This window comes from Fringilla coelebs, assembly GCF_963513975.1.
Source record: "Fringilla coelebs genome assembly, chromosome: 3".
Classification (NCBI taxonomy): domain Eukaryota; kingdom Metazoa; phylum Chordata; class Aves; order Passeriformes; family Fringillidae; genus Fringilla; species Fringilla coelebs.
In genome coordinates this window covers 78318626-78334426 of record NC_140030.1, presented here as the reverse complement: position 1 = coordinate 78334426, position 15801 = coordinate 78318626, and the positions used below count along the sequence as shown (strand labels likewise).

General features: G+C 38.8%; 1 protein-coding gene across 2 annotated transcripts in view; it reads left to right on the top strand.

Annotated features, from left to right (window-relative positions):
* Nucleotides 1-15801, top strand: part of LTBP1 (latent transforming growth factor beta binding protein 1) — a gene marked incomplete at its 5' end in the record, with an annotated part of 186771 nt that overhangs the window by 88166 nt on the left and 82804 nt on the right. For both annotated transcript variants that reach the window (XM_084202889.1, XM_084202890.1), the window contains 2 exons: nucleotides 9299-9401; nucleotides 15261-15332. In XM_084202889.1, coding sequence (XP_084059015.1) covers nucleotides 9299-9401; nucleotides 15261-15332 — 175 coding nt within the window. The remainder of the gene's footprint in view (nucleotides 1-9298; nucleotides 9402-15260; nucleotides 15333-15801) is intronic.

Below are 15801 nucleotides of genomic sequence, written 5' to 3'. Positions count from 1 at the left end.
ATCAATCTAAGAAGCATGGCATCATAATGTGCAGTTCTAAAAATCTGGAAATAGTTGTTAGTTGTTTATTGTTTTTTGATATTTCTCTTTGTACTCATATAAAAAGGAATACAAAGTTGCTTCCTTGGTCTTACACTTTGCATGGGTGCTGTTGTATCTCCTATCTCCTTTTAAAGGGTGATAAAAGTGAAAATAAGCTTGCATTACCCTCCTGTCTGACTTCAGTCCTACTAAATGCTTCGTCACCAATTTTTATAACTTTTTTTTTCAGTATTTCCCTGGAAATACTCAAGAAAGGGTAATGCCTCCTAGTTTAGAACAGTGCATGTTCTCAGTTTTTACAGATTTCATTGATCAGTGTCAATCTTGAAGAAGAGCATAGTAAGGATTTCAGAGGCATTCTGTTACAGTGATGGTTCAATTTAAAATTGGAGTTGAAGAATGGCATTTTGTAGAACATTCATTTAAGACCTTGCCATAAATATAGATCTAAGTGACTCATTTACCTTTCAATTTTGAATTTGAGATGTTATTGTTTTTCTTGCAGCCAGTCAATGCTTATTATTTATGTTAAATATGCCTTGAACTGGGAAAAGAGCTTTTTTTTTTAAGCACTTAATAGACCTACTCTTAAAGAATTAGCTTTTCAGTTTCTTTCATATTTGCTTTGTTGTGTCTGTGGGTTCTCTCTGTTGGTTCAGATGCGGTACTAAAATGAGATTTCCCTATTAGTAGCAATGTGTTGCAAGTCCTTTCTGGAGTTGATGCTGGATGATTTTGATACCCATACTTAGTTCAACAATCGTCAGTGTTTATACATTTTTTTTGCAGGGTGGATTGTGTATTTGGCTTCAGAAATGTTTTATTAAATATCTTGGGATCCTGAGATGACTTTATTGTCTCTAGAGCAGATTGAAGGATTTGTGTGTGGCCTCTTGTAGACAAGTCAACTAAGTTGATTAGGGCTTTGCTGAACTTACTCTTGGTCCACGCTAAAAGCACAGGATTAAAACTGTATCAGGATCTCTTTTGTGGTTTTGTGTGCATGTGTTACTTCTACCATTCTGTGTTTCTCCCCATCCCTTGTTCTCTCCTCCTCCTTCCTTGAATTTCAGCTGCTCTTCAGTTACGGGTCCTTTGATTTTAGTGCTCTGAGGTTTTTTCATAATCTTCAGTGGAATATTTTTCATCTCCCAGCACATTCTTCCTTGCCCCACCTTAGTTAAATTCCCTTAATGTATCTCATTCAAAACCAGTAGGATATTCAATTTCCAAGACAGAGAGAGTGCATTTTCTGCAGTGAATTTCCAAGTGAGTGCATACTGTTACAGTTAGCAACTGGAGCCACCTTGAACTGAAGTTCAGAGGATGTTATGGCACAGACAGTTGAAAGTCTGGTCATAATGCCAGGCTTAAATCACTTTTCATTAATGACATAGGAATTCTTTCAGACCTTCTCTTTCCTTAGCTGTCTGTAGTATCATAAGTGACTGTAACCAAAGACAGCAGCCATGAGAACAAGCTAGTAAAAGGTGAATGAAAAGATGTCAGTCCAGCAGCTCAGAAGGACAGGGAGAGTAGAGGGACAAGAGGAATGAAATTTCCCAGTTTAATAAGAATAGATAAAGATATAAAAGTTGTAAATACATGTACACATGTACGTATGCGTTGTTTAATTGGGATTGTTTTCTCAAGTGTCCTCACCACTGTGAAGTAAAGTGGAAAGAAAACTACAAAAGTATCATTGCTATTTGAATTTTTAAAAGGTATTGTAGGAAGCAAATAGTGTTTTGGATGGGGTTCTGTTTTGTTCTCAAGTCAATTCACTTTTCCTGGCTGCCTCTCTTTTCTCTGAGTGGAACACTCAGCCTTTATTTCTCCTCTGGGAGATGTTAATGGTGATTGCTCCAGGATAACTGATCATGTTACATGGTAGCCCACAATGATAAGTCCCACAAAAAAATTGTGGCTCATCAAACTCTTTCCTAGTACCACGAAGATTTTTGCAGGGTATATCATAAACCATGCTAAGCTGCAGCCCATAAACTTGCTGCTGACGTGAGATGTAGGAAACAAACCTTTACCTAAACTTGCCCATTGTTGATGTAGAGGAAATAAAGACTTGAAGTTGGGAAACAGACATGGTGGAAGCAGTAGGACAAAAATCCCAATTGAGATGCAGAGCAGTAAACTTTTGAAGAGCACTCTATAACGGTGCCTTCCAAAACTGGAGACTGGATGTAGTGTCCTGCAAAATATTTTACAGGCACGTAGTCCTTTATTTCTGAAATCCAAGGAGTTGGTCATCTTAGACCACTGATTCACTAAGTCCTATTTAGAAAGCAAGCAAATAAGGAAGATTTTGTTTCTCTTTCATTCTTTTGCTTCAGATGATTTTAATTTTAATTCTAATAAAAATGCCTTTATTATGACACAGGATATCTTATTTCCCAAAATCCTTCTACAGCATCAGTGGTGTACCTAGTAAAGGTTGTGTTGGTATTCTTAAGTCCTGTTGATTTTGCATATAATTTCTTTGCATTTAAATCAAGAAAAGAATGCACTTCCCTACTGTCCATGAAAATCCATATAAAGATAATTGAGCACTACTTTTTTCAACCCTTAAGATCATTTTGAAGTGTTTACAAGTGCATTCATGTGTTCTCCATTTTCCTATGGTTACTGCATTGCAGTATTATTATCACTAAAAAATGGGGTTTTTCCTCAAAGTTCTTTGGGTCTCTTCATTGCTTCAATGTAAAAAAAATTTGCAAAACAGCAAGAAATTGGATAAACTGGTACTGCAGATAATTAATCTAAATCCGGCTTTTTCTGTCTAGATTCACATGTAATGCTGTGCTCTTCCACAGATATTTTTGGGTATTAGGTTTACAGAAGGAGACTTGTAGTTATCCCAACATCTGTAGTTTAAAAGCAAAATTAAAAACCATTGTTATTCTAGAGAGAGACAGATACTGAAGTTGCTTGCCTTGAAAGGATGAAAGGAACACATGGCAAAATGTCCAGAAGAGAAGCTGGCTATGAAGTCATGTCTGCCTATGCTTGTTCATTCCTCCTCTTGTAACTGCTGAGAGGAGCTGGACTGCTCTCTGAAATGATCACTGCAAGAATTTCAGAAATACTGTCTTCTGATCCCCTCTTCTTGTTGTGGTACTTCAAATTCAAGTCCATTCCAGGTTGCTGTGTTGGGGTATGTGTTGCATTCCTCGCTTTCCAGTGGTTTGCTGCATAATGCTTTGTGCTTCCCTTGCAAAGTGCTTTAAAAGGTGTTGCAGAAAAGGTCCATACTTGTTACAGCTCTGTTCAAAAGGACACCTGAATTAGAGTTGTTTTGGTGTTATGAAGTGAAGTTTGGGGGATTATAGTGATACTTTGAAAAATCATCTTAAAGAAAACCACAATATAGCATCTATAGCAAACAAAAGAAGCATATTTTGATAGATGAATGGTTTTAATTAATTGGTTTTAATTATTTAAATGGTTTAATAAATAACATTAATGATGAACACTAGGAAAGACTTTTGAAAATTATAAGGATTGTCCATTTTTCAGTGCAATCAAAACACTCACATATGCATTCAAATGTGTTTCAAATGCTGCTTAGTATGTCTGATCAACAGATATTAGTTAACCAACATCTTAAGTGGGATAAATTTCTATGGAGACAGTTTATTTAATACTTTGTTTCAGCAATGTCTTTTACAGGAAGTGTTTGTTTTGGTTCGAGCAACACATTTCTGTCTGCTGTCAGACTTAATAGAATACAAAATAAAGCCAAGTGATAGGTGGCAGCTGGAAAAGGTCAGAAATTATCAACATTGTATGATGGTCAAGATTCTGACTGCAGATCCTTAAGCATTTCTTTCATTCAGACATGGGCATACACTGACTGGGTATTTAACTTTGAGAATATGCATACAGTTTTTAAAAACTGGGCTTAGATAGTTGGTGAGTTTTTCATGATGGGAACTATTAAACAAACACATCAAAGTTTTTGAGCTAGAAATCAGAACAGCAAAATATGTTGATAGCCCTTAAAGCCCAACCCAATATAGTGATGCTGCTGTGTGCAATACAATCGTAGTGTAGTGTGGAAGTGATGACAGCAGTGATATGCCTGTTGAAGTTATTCATTCAACTGCCTAAGCATCCCTGTTGAACTTCAGATTTAAGAAAACATTTCCTGGGGAGGTAAACTTCAGGTATTTTCTTTTTTTGACAACTGTATGAAATGAACTTTGGTATTTATCTTCTTTAGGAAGGAGGAGTGAAACAATTTTGTTGTTCCTACTGGTACTTTTTCTCTTAGAGCACTTTTAAAATATCTTTTCTTTAGAATAGTCTTAAAAATACCATCTCATAAAGTAAAATAACTGTCTGGAATTCCTTGAAGCTCATGGTTTGGCTTCTGAAGTTCTTAAACAAATAGACTGTCAGAAATTGGTGTGGATTCATTTGCAGTATTAATATTTCATTTACAGTAGTTTCTTTGCAAGATCAATACTCTGAAATATCAGAAGATTAAAGATGTATCAGATACCAAAAGCACTAAACATTGTTTTAATTACTCAAATAGAAGAAAGCTGGATAATTTTTACTTGCTTATGAAGAATGTTCTGCTTAAGCCAAAACAAATTCTTTACCAGTTCTTCTGGAAAATCTGGAAGTATTTAAGTTTCTCTCCTCTGCTTATGAGACAATGCCTGTTAGTGAGCCAGGGCTACATGGGATAACACTCTTCAGTTGTAACAACCTGTCATTCAGCTGGTCAGTAAGCTAATTAAGTATGTCTGTTAATTGTTTCACTAATACAGTGTATTAAGTTTGAGGTTTCTTGCTCTGCTTGTCATTCCTATAGGAAAAAAAAAGAAGCAACAATCCAAGGTCTGTGCCTGTTGAATAGTTTGCAGAAAGTTAAACAGTGTGTCCATTCACTTCTGCTATTGTGGTATGTGAAATGCAGTCTTTTGAGCTGAATCCCAGAGTCATTAGCTATTAGCTCAGGCAAAGCACCTATCAATTTCAATCATAGCTAATCATGTGACGCTCCTTTATTTATGTCTGTACTGTGGTTTTAACTAACAGCTTGTGACAGGGATTTGTAGATGGGCCATGCAGGAGTGGGAGTCCCAGGAAACCTTGTGCTCCCTTGGCCAGAATCCTCTGCGGTTGCCCCGAGAGTAATTGCCAGACTGGGCTCCCTACTGCACTTTACAGGGAGCTGAATAAATTTTCTCTGCTGCCTTAGCAGATGAGTTGCAAGGATATAATCCTTCCTTTTCCCTGCCATTGGAAATACGTGCGGCGCTGGTGGCAATACACAGCGCTCTAGGACTGAGGAGACTGGGGCAGAGGCTGGAGTCTGGACAGGGTGACAAGGAGGTGATGTGGCTTGGGGTGGCTTTTGTGCACCAGCAGAGGGTCAGCCAGAATTTCAGTCTTCCAGTGGGAATATTCAGTACTTCCTTCAGTTATATAAAATATTGGCATAGGAGGCCAGGCACGCATGAGGAAAAATATGTGGATTTGAAACAATACTTTCAGTGTCTCTGAGTGCTTTACCCAGGAAGAACTTTGTTTTATAGCAGTACCATGTGTGCATCATACTGCTACTACTGCTGAGCCTCTTTCAGCACAGTTGAGCTCTTTTATACCAGACCTTCATGACTTCTTTGCCTTCTGAACCAGTAAGACTTATTTCCAAATCATAAGCTTACGACAGTGGTATCATTCATGAAAATCTGTACTCTTTTCCATGAGCCCTCAGGAATACAGACTAGATTAGTTTAAAATATGTGTAGATGATGGATAGAAAAGTGTAAACCTAAGCTTAAAGAATGGCATTATCTTCATGCATAGTCCAGCATGCCTGTGTTTAGCTTTTCTGCTTATTTTAGGCCTATAAGTATGTGTTGGAGTTGTGTAGAGTAGTGAAACAAACTAAAAAATAGGTAGGAACTTCTCCAAGTGACTTTTCCAGTCACTTGTGAGTCAGAGACTGAAAAAGAGTGTCTGAAGAGCTAATGAGTTCGTCTTGGTAGTAGGAAGTGTGTTAAGACTTTTGAAGTGGAGAGGAATTACCTGTAAAAGTTTTTTAGACCTGTAGAAATAGAGCTTCAGTACCTATATACTTAAGGCTGCTGAAAGGAGTGAGCATCTTAAGAAAACATTGGCTAAGGAACAGTTTGTGCAGTGCAATGAGTGTTTGGAGTATCTGAAGCACTACTAGATGTACCAGAGAAATCAGGGTTTAGTAGCCACAGAAGACCTCTCTTTCTGCTTGGATTAGGACTTTGCAGAGCACTCATGTTTTGTGATGCATATCTCGAAATTACACAGATCTTAAGGCAATAGGAGCCCCATGTGGGAGTTGCTTTTCCTTGTTGCCCAGTTTCTACAATGATCTGGATGTTAACCAAATTATCATTGATTCTTCAAGCTTTAATTCACCATAGAGGCAGTGGGAGCAGCAGCTTTAATCATTGCCAGCTTTTACTGACAGAACTGCAAATCACAGTTGCCAGATGACTCAGACTTTGGCATCCTTATTTTTGCTCATGATTTTTATATGGAAATTTGAAAAAGTTATGACCACAAAGATCATGATTTTCAGTAGAGTGCAAATACTGTAGCACCACACCTAAATTATAAGTGGGCTTTAGTCCATCTTCCTCCTTCTCCCCTCCTTTTTTTCCCCCTTCTTCTCTTTTAGCTTGTTGCAATTAGGTGACACGTTTTCTATTTTGGGGAAAAGGGAAAAAAAGGGGGGGGGGGCAGTTCATGATGAAATGTTGGCTCTTATGTTAGTGGAATCTTGCCTTGACACATGCAAGCTCCTGGGATGTGTCCTTGAGGTTTTGACCTTGAAGAGAAACGCTGGGTGTTAGGTAATGTGCCTCACTGCCCAAATGTTCCATTTCTGAGATCATAAGGGGAGATGCAACCCCAGCCTTGATTCCTCCCATTTCTTTTTGCAGAGTGGAAAGTTGTAAAACCGAGGTACAGTGGGGGGAGAAAAGCTGGATGCAAAGTGCTTTAGCTGATTCTTGATAAGAGCCACAGTGTATGACTTTAGCAAGTGGCTTCTCTGTCCTTGAAGAAGCTCTAGAAAAGGGGTGGAGCATGTGTAACTATAAAGCAAAGGTAGCTGTGGTTATGAAGTAAAATGGTCCTTCCTGGAGCATACCTGCCTGGGATGCAGGTTGAGAAAACCAGCATTGTGTTAAGATGTAGCTTGAACTCTCTAAGGTTTTAGGGTAACCACATAGAGGAGGCATTATGAGTACTCTCCAGTTTTTTGAGCTTCTGGGATGTGCAGCATAATCTGTGTATCCAGCATAATCTGTGTATCCTCTAGCTAGGGCAGTTGGAAGAGTTTATTTCAGTTTTGAAAACAGCAGAGCTGATATGGCAGAGGACATTGTACAGAATTCCCCATTTATGCATCTTGATGGTATTTCTGAAGTACCAGGCTGGGAGTTGCTTATGGAAGCAGAACTCTGTGGACTCTGACTGATGATCAGATGGTCAGTGGTCTGTCTTGTATTAATCCTACCAGTGCCTAAGCCAGAGGAGTGCAAGACAGCTGAAAGATATGCATTCACCTAGGGTAAGCCTGGGCCGCCATCTGAAAGGTAGGACTTGCTGAGATACTCCATGGTTTTAACACAGCCAAATACCATCCAGGCAAGGACTATTTCCCATCCCTTGCAACGCAGGAAGATTTGTCATCAGACCCACTCCCGACAGTAATGTGAAAATATACTCCTAATGTTGCCCAATAACTGAGCAGTCTGTTGAACCTGTTTGGCCACTCTGTTCTTTTTGCTGTTCATGTGCCATGCCAGACTGAGGCTCAAAGCACAGGTGGTGCTAAACCTGTATGTGGGTAGTGGGCAGAGGCACACCATAGCCATGCCAAGTTGCCCTGGTCCTAAAAACTTTGACATGTGTCTGTCACTGAGATGGGGACGCTTCAGACTTCTCACATATCCCTTGACGCAGATCTAAGCTTCACGTGCTGTGCATGCTGAGCTGCAGTCTGATGTTTAAATAGTGAACTGGTGCTGCTTTTCATTTGTTGAGATACTTCAGGATGTGTCTGGGGAGTATCTGTGAGAGAAAATGGCTGGGATGATGCTTTGCTGGGAAGGGTTCTGACTCATCAGTGTCCCCTCCCCATGTAGAGGGGACCCTCTGATGAGTCAGAACCCTTGTAGAGCAGCTCGCTATCCTGTTAGTAGTCACACTGTAAAACTACACAGGGTAACTCTGCTTTAGGAATATCATTGGCTTATGTACGACAGTATGATTAAGAACACATTGGAAAAATTTTGGGAAAGCTGGAGGAAGCTGTCAGTGCCTGTGCATTCAGCATGTGTGTGTACTGCAGAGTGACTGTGTTACCAGCTAAGTGAGAGCAACCACAAGGCCACAGCCTGTGGCATAGGATGAGCCAGCTATCCTGAGCTGAAAGCTATGTGGCAATGAACATTTGGGTCGGAGGTTTACACGCTGTCAGAAAGCAGAGTTAGATTAAGGAAAGTCAATTCACGCCATACTGAGGATTCACACTTCAGCACATTAGAATTGCTTGCTGCAGTGCCTATTTATATCACGTTTGCTTTAAAAGTATTACTAAGTGCAGCTGTTGTGGACTTCTCCTGGGCTTTGTGTGTTCCATTGTATACCTAACTGGCAGGTTTAGATGTTTTGGGGGGGGTCTTTTTAATGTCTGCAGCTGAAATACATTTAAGCTTTCTTTACCATGCAAAATGGAAGAAAATTGCACAAGTCAAGAACATAACTAGTATGTTGTAAGCTTCCAAATATTAATAGTCTTATCATTATAAAGCGTAATAAGTATGTTATTGATTGGTGGAGAAATGGAAATTGACCTCAGCAATGATAAGGTATTTGAGATAATTCATATACCTTTTGAAAAAGTGGGCAAGCATGTTTTTCTGATGAAAACAATAGCTGCCAGCAGTGAGTTACTACCTTAGAAATATGCTCACTCATTCCTATACTGTTTTCTTCTGGTTTTTCTCCTTTTCAAAGTAACGTGGGGGAAAATAATAATGTCACTTAATTTATTCATGCCTGTGTAGAGAGCCTCTGCAATGTGTGAGCACCATTTTAGTTTAGTTAGGAGCTCCATTGAATCCTCAGTGTCACAGCAAGAGGTTGACCCAAAATGACTGAAAAAGAACATTGTACTGGAAGTGAGTGTTGTACAGTATCACTAACCAGAGTATTCTTTACCTGACTATTTCAGTGTGGCAAAGCACTTCCTGGCCTTTCCAAGCAAGAAGACTGCTGTGGAACCGTGGGTACCTCCTGGGGTTTTAACAAATGCCAGAAATGTCCCAAGAAGCCCTGTAAGTGCTATTTTATTGTTATTCCCCTCAAGCAGTATTTTCTTTTTTTTCAGAGGGGAGAAATACCAAAGGAACCTAGTAGAAAAAATGTGCTATGATTTGATTAGGGGCAGGTTGTAGAAACTGGAATTCCCTTGCATGCCAGCAGAGTTACAATATGCAGTCACTTGGTGCAGCCAGCAAAGTTGACATCATAGGGTTTTTTCCCCTGCTTCTTCCTCCTTTGAGTCAGTGATGGACTGTTGCATTTACTCAGTGCAGGAAGAGTAATCACATTGATTTTCCAGCTGGACTTCTTGGTTTTTTTTTAAGTTTGCACAGAAATCTTGAATTATAAAGGCGCCAGTTTCTGCTTGGAGAGAATGCAGTGACCTCTCGGGACTGCAGATGAAATTTCATGTTTGGAGCCAAGGTCTTCCAGGCTCTAAATTGCTGGTTGTTTTTTTTCCTCTGCTTTTGAAATATCTTCCCCAACAATTAGACAATGACAAAGACTCTCTTCAGCATTTTATTATGATTTGACATCATATTATAATGAGAAAAGAATTCAGAATTATTTGCATGATTGGTGAGGATAATCTCTTGAACTTTTTGTGAATTATATTATTGTTGCGCGGGAAGAATAATAGTTCTGTGTCATGTCATATTTTCGGCATTAAATGAAAGATGGGAAAAGATAATGTGATCTCTGTTTTGCAGATGGAGTGGACCTGCATTTACTGGGCCAAAAATAGGTCATTAAATTGCAGTCATTCTTACCTAGTTCTTCTAGGACCCTGTTATTCAGATAGCAATGCTGGAAATATGTTCAGTGTTTGATTTTTTTGGAAGCATGTGTTTCTCTGAAAGTCTTAATGTGTATGTAAATACAATTCCAGCAGAAAATATGCTATTACTCCTATTTCTCTGTCTCCTCCTTCCATAGGAGACTGATATAAATTTATGGTGACTCAGTCTGATTTGCTAGTTTCTGAAACATTTTGTGCATTTGAGTATGTCTGTCTTCTGACATGCTTTAGAAAGAGAGCCTCCTTGGGTGTTTGAAGGTCATAGTTAATAAGACTCAGGTATCTACTTTATTCCTGTTGCATGTAAACAGATTCTAAAAGGAGTGTGCATGCCAACTGTATAAAATTTAACAAAGGCAAGAGCCAGATTCTGCACCTGGCCCTGGGCAGCCCTGGATGTATGTGCAGAGGGAGAGGCTGGAGAGCAGTGCCAATCAGAAAGTTGAACCTGAGCCAGCAGTGCCCTGGCAGCCAGGAGGGCCAGCCTAGGATGTCCTGGGGGCATCAGGCACAGCATCACAGCCAGGCAAGGGAGGGGATTGTCCTGCTCTGCTCTGAGCTGGGGCAGCCTCACCTCCAGTGCTGGGGGAAGTTTGGGTGCCATAATTTAAGAAGGACATTGAACTGTTAGAAAGTGTCCAAAGGAGGGCAATGAGGATGGTGGAGGGCATTGAGGGGAAGCTGTAAGGGGAATGGCTGAGGTCACTTGGTCTGTTCAGCCTGGAGGAGACTGAGGGGAGACCTCACTGCAGTTACAGCTTCCTTGTGAGCGAAGAGGAGGGGCAGGCACTGATCTCTGCTCTGTGGTGACCAGTGACAGGACCCAAGGGAATGGCCTGAAGGTGTGTCAGGGGAGGCTTAGGTTGGATGTTAGGAAAAGGTTCTTCACCCAGAGGGTGGCTGGGCACTGGAACAGCTCCCCAGGGAAGTGGTCACAGCACCATCCTGACAGAGTTCAGGAAGTTTGGGCAATGCAATTGAGCTACAACTGAAATGTAGTTCATCAGAATCATAGTGACAAGTGAAATGTTGCTTATTTGGGATGTAGGTGTGCTATGAGAAAAATCACAAAAGCCTGAAATGTGTTTAAACCAAAAATTGGTTGGAACTACTAATACAAATTTTTGGTGCCTGGTTTGAAAGGAAGCTCACTTGCTAGTTTTTCACAGTTCAGGTAAAATATTGATTGTCTCAGCCTGGAATCCACAGCAGATGTGTAGATCAGGCAGCTGCTTAATGGCACGGTGCTAAGCACAGTGTTAAAAGCAACCAAACAGGGAAACTGTGACAAACTTCCGATCTATAGATGCTTCCTAAGTGGGTACAGAGAAGTGCTTGAACTCAACCTAAAAACCTCTCCTAAAGGGAAGTCCACCACTCTTTTCAAAACACTGAATAATTTGTTTAAATGCTAATGAGATGAGCAATGTCCTTTTGTTATAAAAAAGTATAATGAGTAGCGTGCTTGCTCAAGATGGGACACTTCAGAGTTCCTTTATCTGCCAGAATAATTTCTAATCTACATTTTATACCTATGAGGAGATGCCCTAATCCATAAAATGTAGAAACAATTCTTGGAACAGGTCTAGGAACCCAGTCTCTTTCCCAGAGCCCTTAATTACTCACAGTATGAGTCATGCTCACTCCTGCTTTCTGGCTCCATTTGGAATTGTTTTTTTGAATGTAACTGTATGATTTCAGGAAGAGACAGAGAATGGTGCCACTTGGAATAGTCCTCTTCTTCTGATTAAAGCATTCCTGGAAAGTAAGGATTTGTGTCTCCTAGACATAATAGGACACATTTCTCATCTTTCTAGGTGGGAGTTCTCACTGTATGTTAGTGTTTTGAGAAGGGAGGAGGAGAAGGGTGCACTATATATTTTATCCAGGTTAAAATACAGTGTCATATCAAGAGTGTCATTTGGTAGTGTGAGTGTGAATATTCATTGAATCTGTCAAGAAGGTTTAGTAATGGTGTGTGTATTTTATCTAGGCTACATTTGATTTAGGAATGATTCTATGCATGATGCTATTTAATCATGCCATGTCTTATGGCAATTCTGCATGGATGCAAATGGTGAATTTTTAGATTTTTAAGAATTGAAGGTGATACGTTTAGTGTTTTGCAGGTGTTTAAGTGATCTTTCAGCATCTTAGAATGTTATAGGTGTTGAATTTGAACTTCAGCACAAAACCTGAAAACCAAAAATCTCTTCTGGATCCGGGTCAAAGTATCTTTTGGGCATAGGTGTCAAAGTAAGACTTGTGACAGTATTGAAGTGTTATGGTTCTCTAGAGTAAACAATTTTCAAAGATAAACGTAAATTTGATAGAAGATTTAATGGAAGTCTAGAGTGGAGGTTGAAGGATTTATATTCATCAAATGTTTTTATTTTTAGAACATTGAGAATGCTTCAGTGGTAAAAAGAATATGCATATATTATATACATAAATTTATATGATATTGGATAGAAAAACTTGGGAGTCAAGTAAATAAATAGTAAGTTGTCAGTGAAGTGATATCTATAGATGTGTTTCAGCAGGTTAAGTTAGTCCCACATTCTTCCCATATAATTCTGACCTGTTCTGATATTTCGTTAAGTTGGTATTACCCTTTTTATTTTAGATATTTTGGAAGCAAGCAGACTTCCTTTTACTTTTATGGTTTTATACCTCATAAACTTCATTAAAAGTGAACATGCTTTTATAATACTATGTAATCAGGTTGTGATCTTCTGCCTAACCCACGTCAGCAAAATATTTAAGCCTATACTTTAGTGTCACTAGCAGGTACTTCTCTCTTTGGTCAACTACTTAAGGACATGCATAAGTTTGCATATGTCTTGTTCCCATGGTCTTACAGAGGGCTCTGCCTCTTTGTAAGGACTTGAGTATTTTGGGTAACAGCCACTGCTCAGTCAGGGCTCCTGACCTGTTGCAAATTTAAGTGCCTTGGCCTGAGGCAGCTGCCATGCCTCTAAGTTTATGGGATGTCAGTATCACTGAAAACCAAAAGAAGTTTTGGAACAGATCTCCCTTTTAAGGGCTTTTAACAGAAGACAGCTTTTAAGAAGAAGGGTCTTTCTGTGTTACATGGGAGATGTTGTGATTGGTCAGGCTTCTTGCTAACTTAGTAATTACAAACATGTTGTTTAGGTGAGTAAAGGGTAAGTAATGTTGGACTCCATCCAGCTCCCACACGGATCACCAGCCATCACTGAGCAAGCTTCTTCTCTACTGTGACTTGCTTACATTTCTGCTCTTTGTTGAAAGGAAGAAAACAGCTGCCAGTTTCCTGTTTGTTGTGGGAGTAGGAGGATGAGGAAGGAGGGAGAAGTTAAAATCTCTGACTTCAGTCCAGCACTGCACTTCCTAGAGCAGCTGAGTCACCCTGCGAGGGAAAATGTGTTGCAGCTCTGGAAAAGACCTGGCACAGGTTATGGGCTGGTCTCCTTCTGCAACTGGAAGCTGTTTTCATTCAGCAGGCTGCACTGCAGGGTACCATTCCTGCCCACAGAAAGTTACAGACTCTCCTGGTTTTAGTGTGGATTAAATTTGGTCTATTATGGCAAGCACAAATCAGTTAGGACATAACGAGTGCAATTATGAGTTGAATCTGCCAACATGAGTACTAAGGGTTTCATTGACATTTTTGGGGACCAGAAGTAGACTAATGCATTGTGCTTTTGGAAGTCTCCTTAAATTTCAACTCGTTTTAATATTAACATTAGGAAAAGACTGAAAAATCTGCTTTGGCAACTAAATGTGTAGCTGCCGGTTGAGTAGAGAGACAAAATTTTCAAGTTGTAGTTGGTATTAGAGTAATTGTATTCAGTGTAGAGATGGAAAAGTACATGTTCAGAACTGAAATAACATTGATGTGTTTTTACTCTGTGTGTTTAACCATTTTACACTTTATGCAACATCTAAGGAGAATCACAGTGTTTTATTTAAGCAGTTATTTTAAAGAATTCACTGATATTTGAAATAAAACTATCTCAGCCCAAAGCCTGCTACTCAAGATCATCACTTAAATTTTTCCAAATAATAGGCAAAGCTTTAGAACTAGTTAAAACAATTTCTTCCCCCCCATCATTACAGTCAACCAAGTGCCAGTTTTAAAGTAAGCTGCAGGGATAAATGGGCCATTCAGGCATTATGTGAAGGGAAGACAATCAATGGCAACTTGGTTGTTCTGTCTTGACAGTTTATATACTTTAAAGATGAAAATGAATAAATCTGGTGCATTTTGGGGGGTTTTGTCTATTGAACATTTGGAACACGTTTGAAATGAAGCGAAAGATCTGAGAAAATGTAAGGTATCTCTGTTGTAACATTCAAGTTAAGAAAAACTCTCTTGACTCTTATTAAAAGCATTTATGTGATCATAGTGCCAAAAGTTTAGTTCTATATGCTTAATAAAGTACTGGGCTTTGCCAAGAAGTTAGCTTTTAGTGCATAACTATACAAAGTTACTGCTCACATTTTTGATGTTTAAGAAACAATAAATGGTTTTCTGCAGTGGGAAAAGCAACCTTAAGTAGAGGAAAGAAACAATCAATAGAAATAAAAAGCTGGTTAACTGAAAACTTTCTAGTTTGGCAAAATTGAATTCAATATTTATTCAGTGTTATTATTTATATCTGTGACTGTTTACACTGATCGACCACTTCACAAATGAAGTGAAGTTTAGTATTCTAAAATGCAACAGCTCTGTTAGGTAAATCCTAGATGTTTCCATAATGAATCTTCAACTTTATATTTTCCAAACATCATATTTGTAGCTGGTTTGCAAAAGTGAGTATTTGAATATTTCAGAACAAATAGGATGAAAGATATCCTGATTTCAAAGATTTGTTTTGTTTTTTAACACAATAACTGAAGACTTAAGTGGCACACATTGAAAAAGATGGAATTAAGGTTGCCTGTACAATCTTTAATTTTAACTTGTCTTTTTTGCATAACTATTTTTCACAAAATCTTATAATTTTTTAATATAAAATAATTTAGCTGTCAGTCTCTGCAAGTAAATAAATGATCAGTATTTAATTGATGTCTTTTTTTTTTTCAGCTTACCATGGATACGGTCCTATCATGGAATGCCCACAAGGCTACAAGAGAATCAATGCTACCTTTTGTCAAGGTATGATAGCACCCAAATTGGTTGTGTTTAGTTTAGTACTGGCTTTCTGTGACAGCTCCTCTGATATTGATGATTTAGATTATTTACTCTGGTCCATTGATTTATATTTGGGAAAAAATGTTGGGTATACTTTTGACTGTCTAAATATTTACAACTCTGTAAGAGTGAGTTTTTTCCTCCAGGGAACATAACTTCTGAAACTTTTATGTATACCCTCATTTTCTTTGATGATGTATAAAGATGACTTCATAAGGATTATTTTACTTTGTTTTTCTGTAGAAATATATTGTTTTGTCAGATTTTTTTGCCAAAGAGTGAATATGTGGACATATTCAGTTAAGTCAGATGAAACTAGCAATGCAGAACAATTTTTGTTATCATGAAAGTGTAGACTAATCAGAGAACAATTCTTTTGGACTCAAGAGGCTGGGCACAACAGTACTGAGAAAAGCCAGATAACATCCCTGGC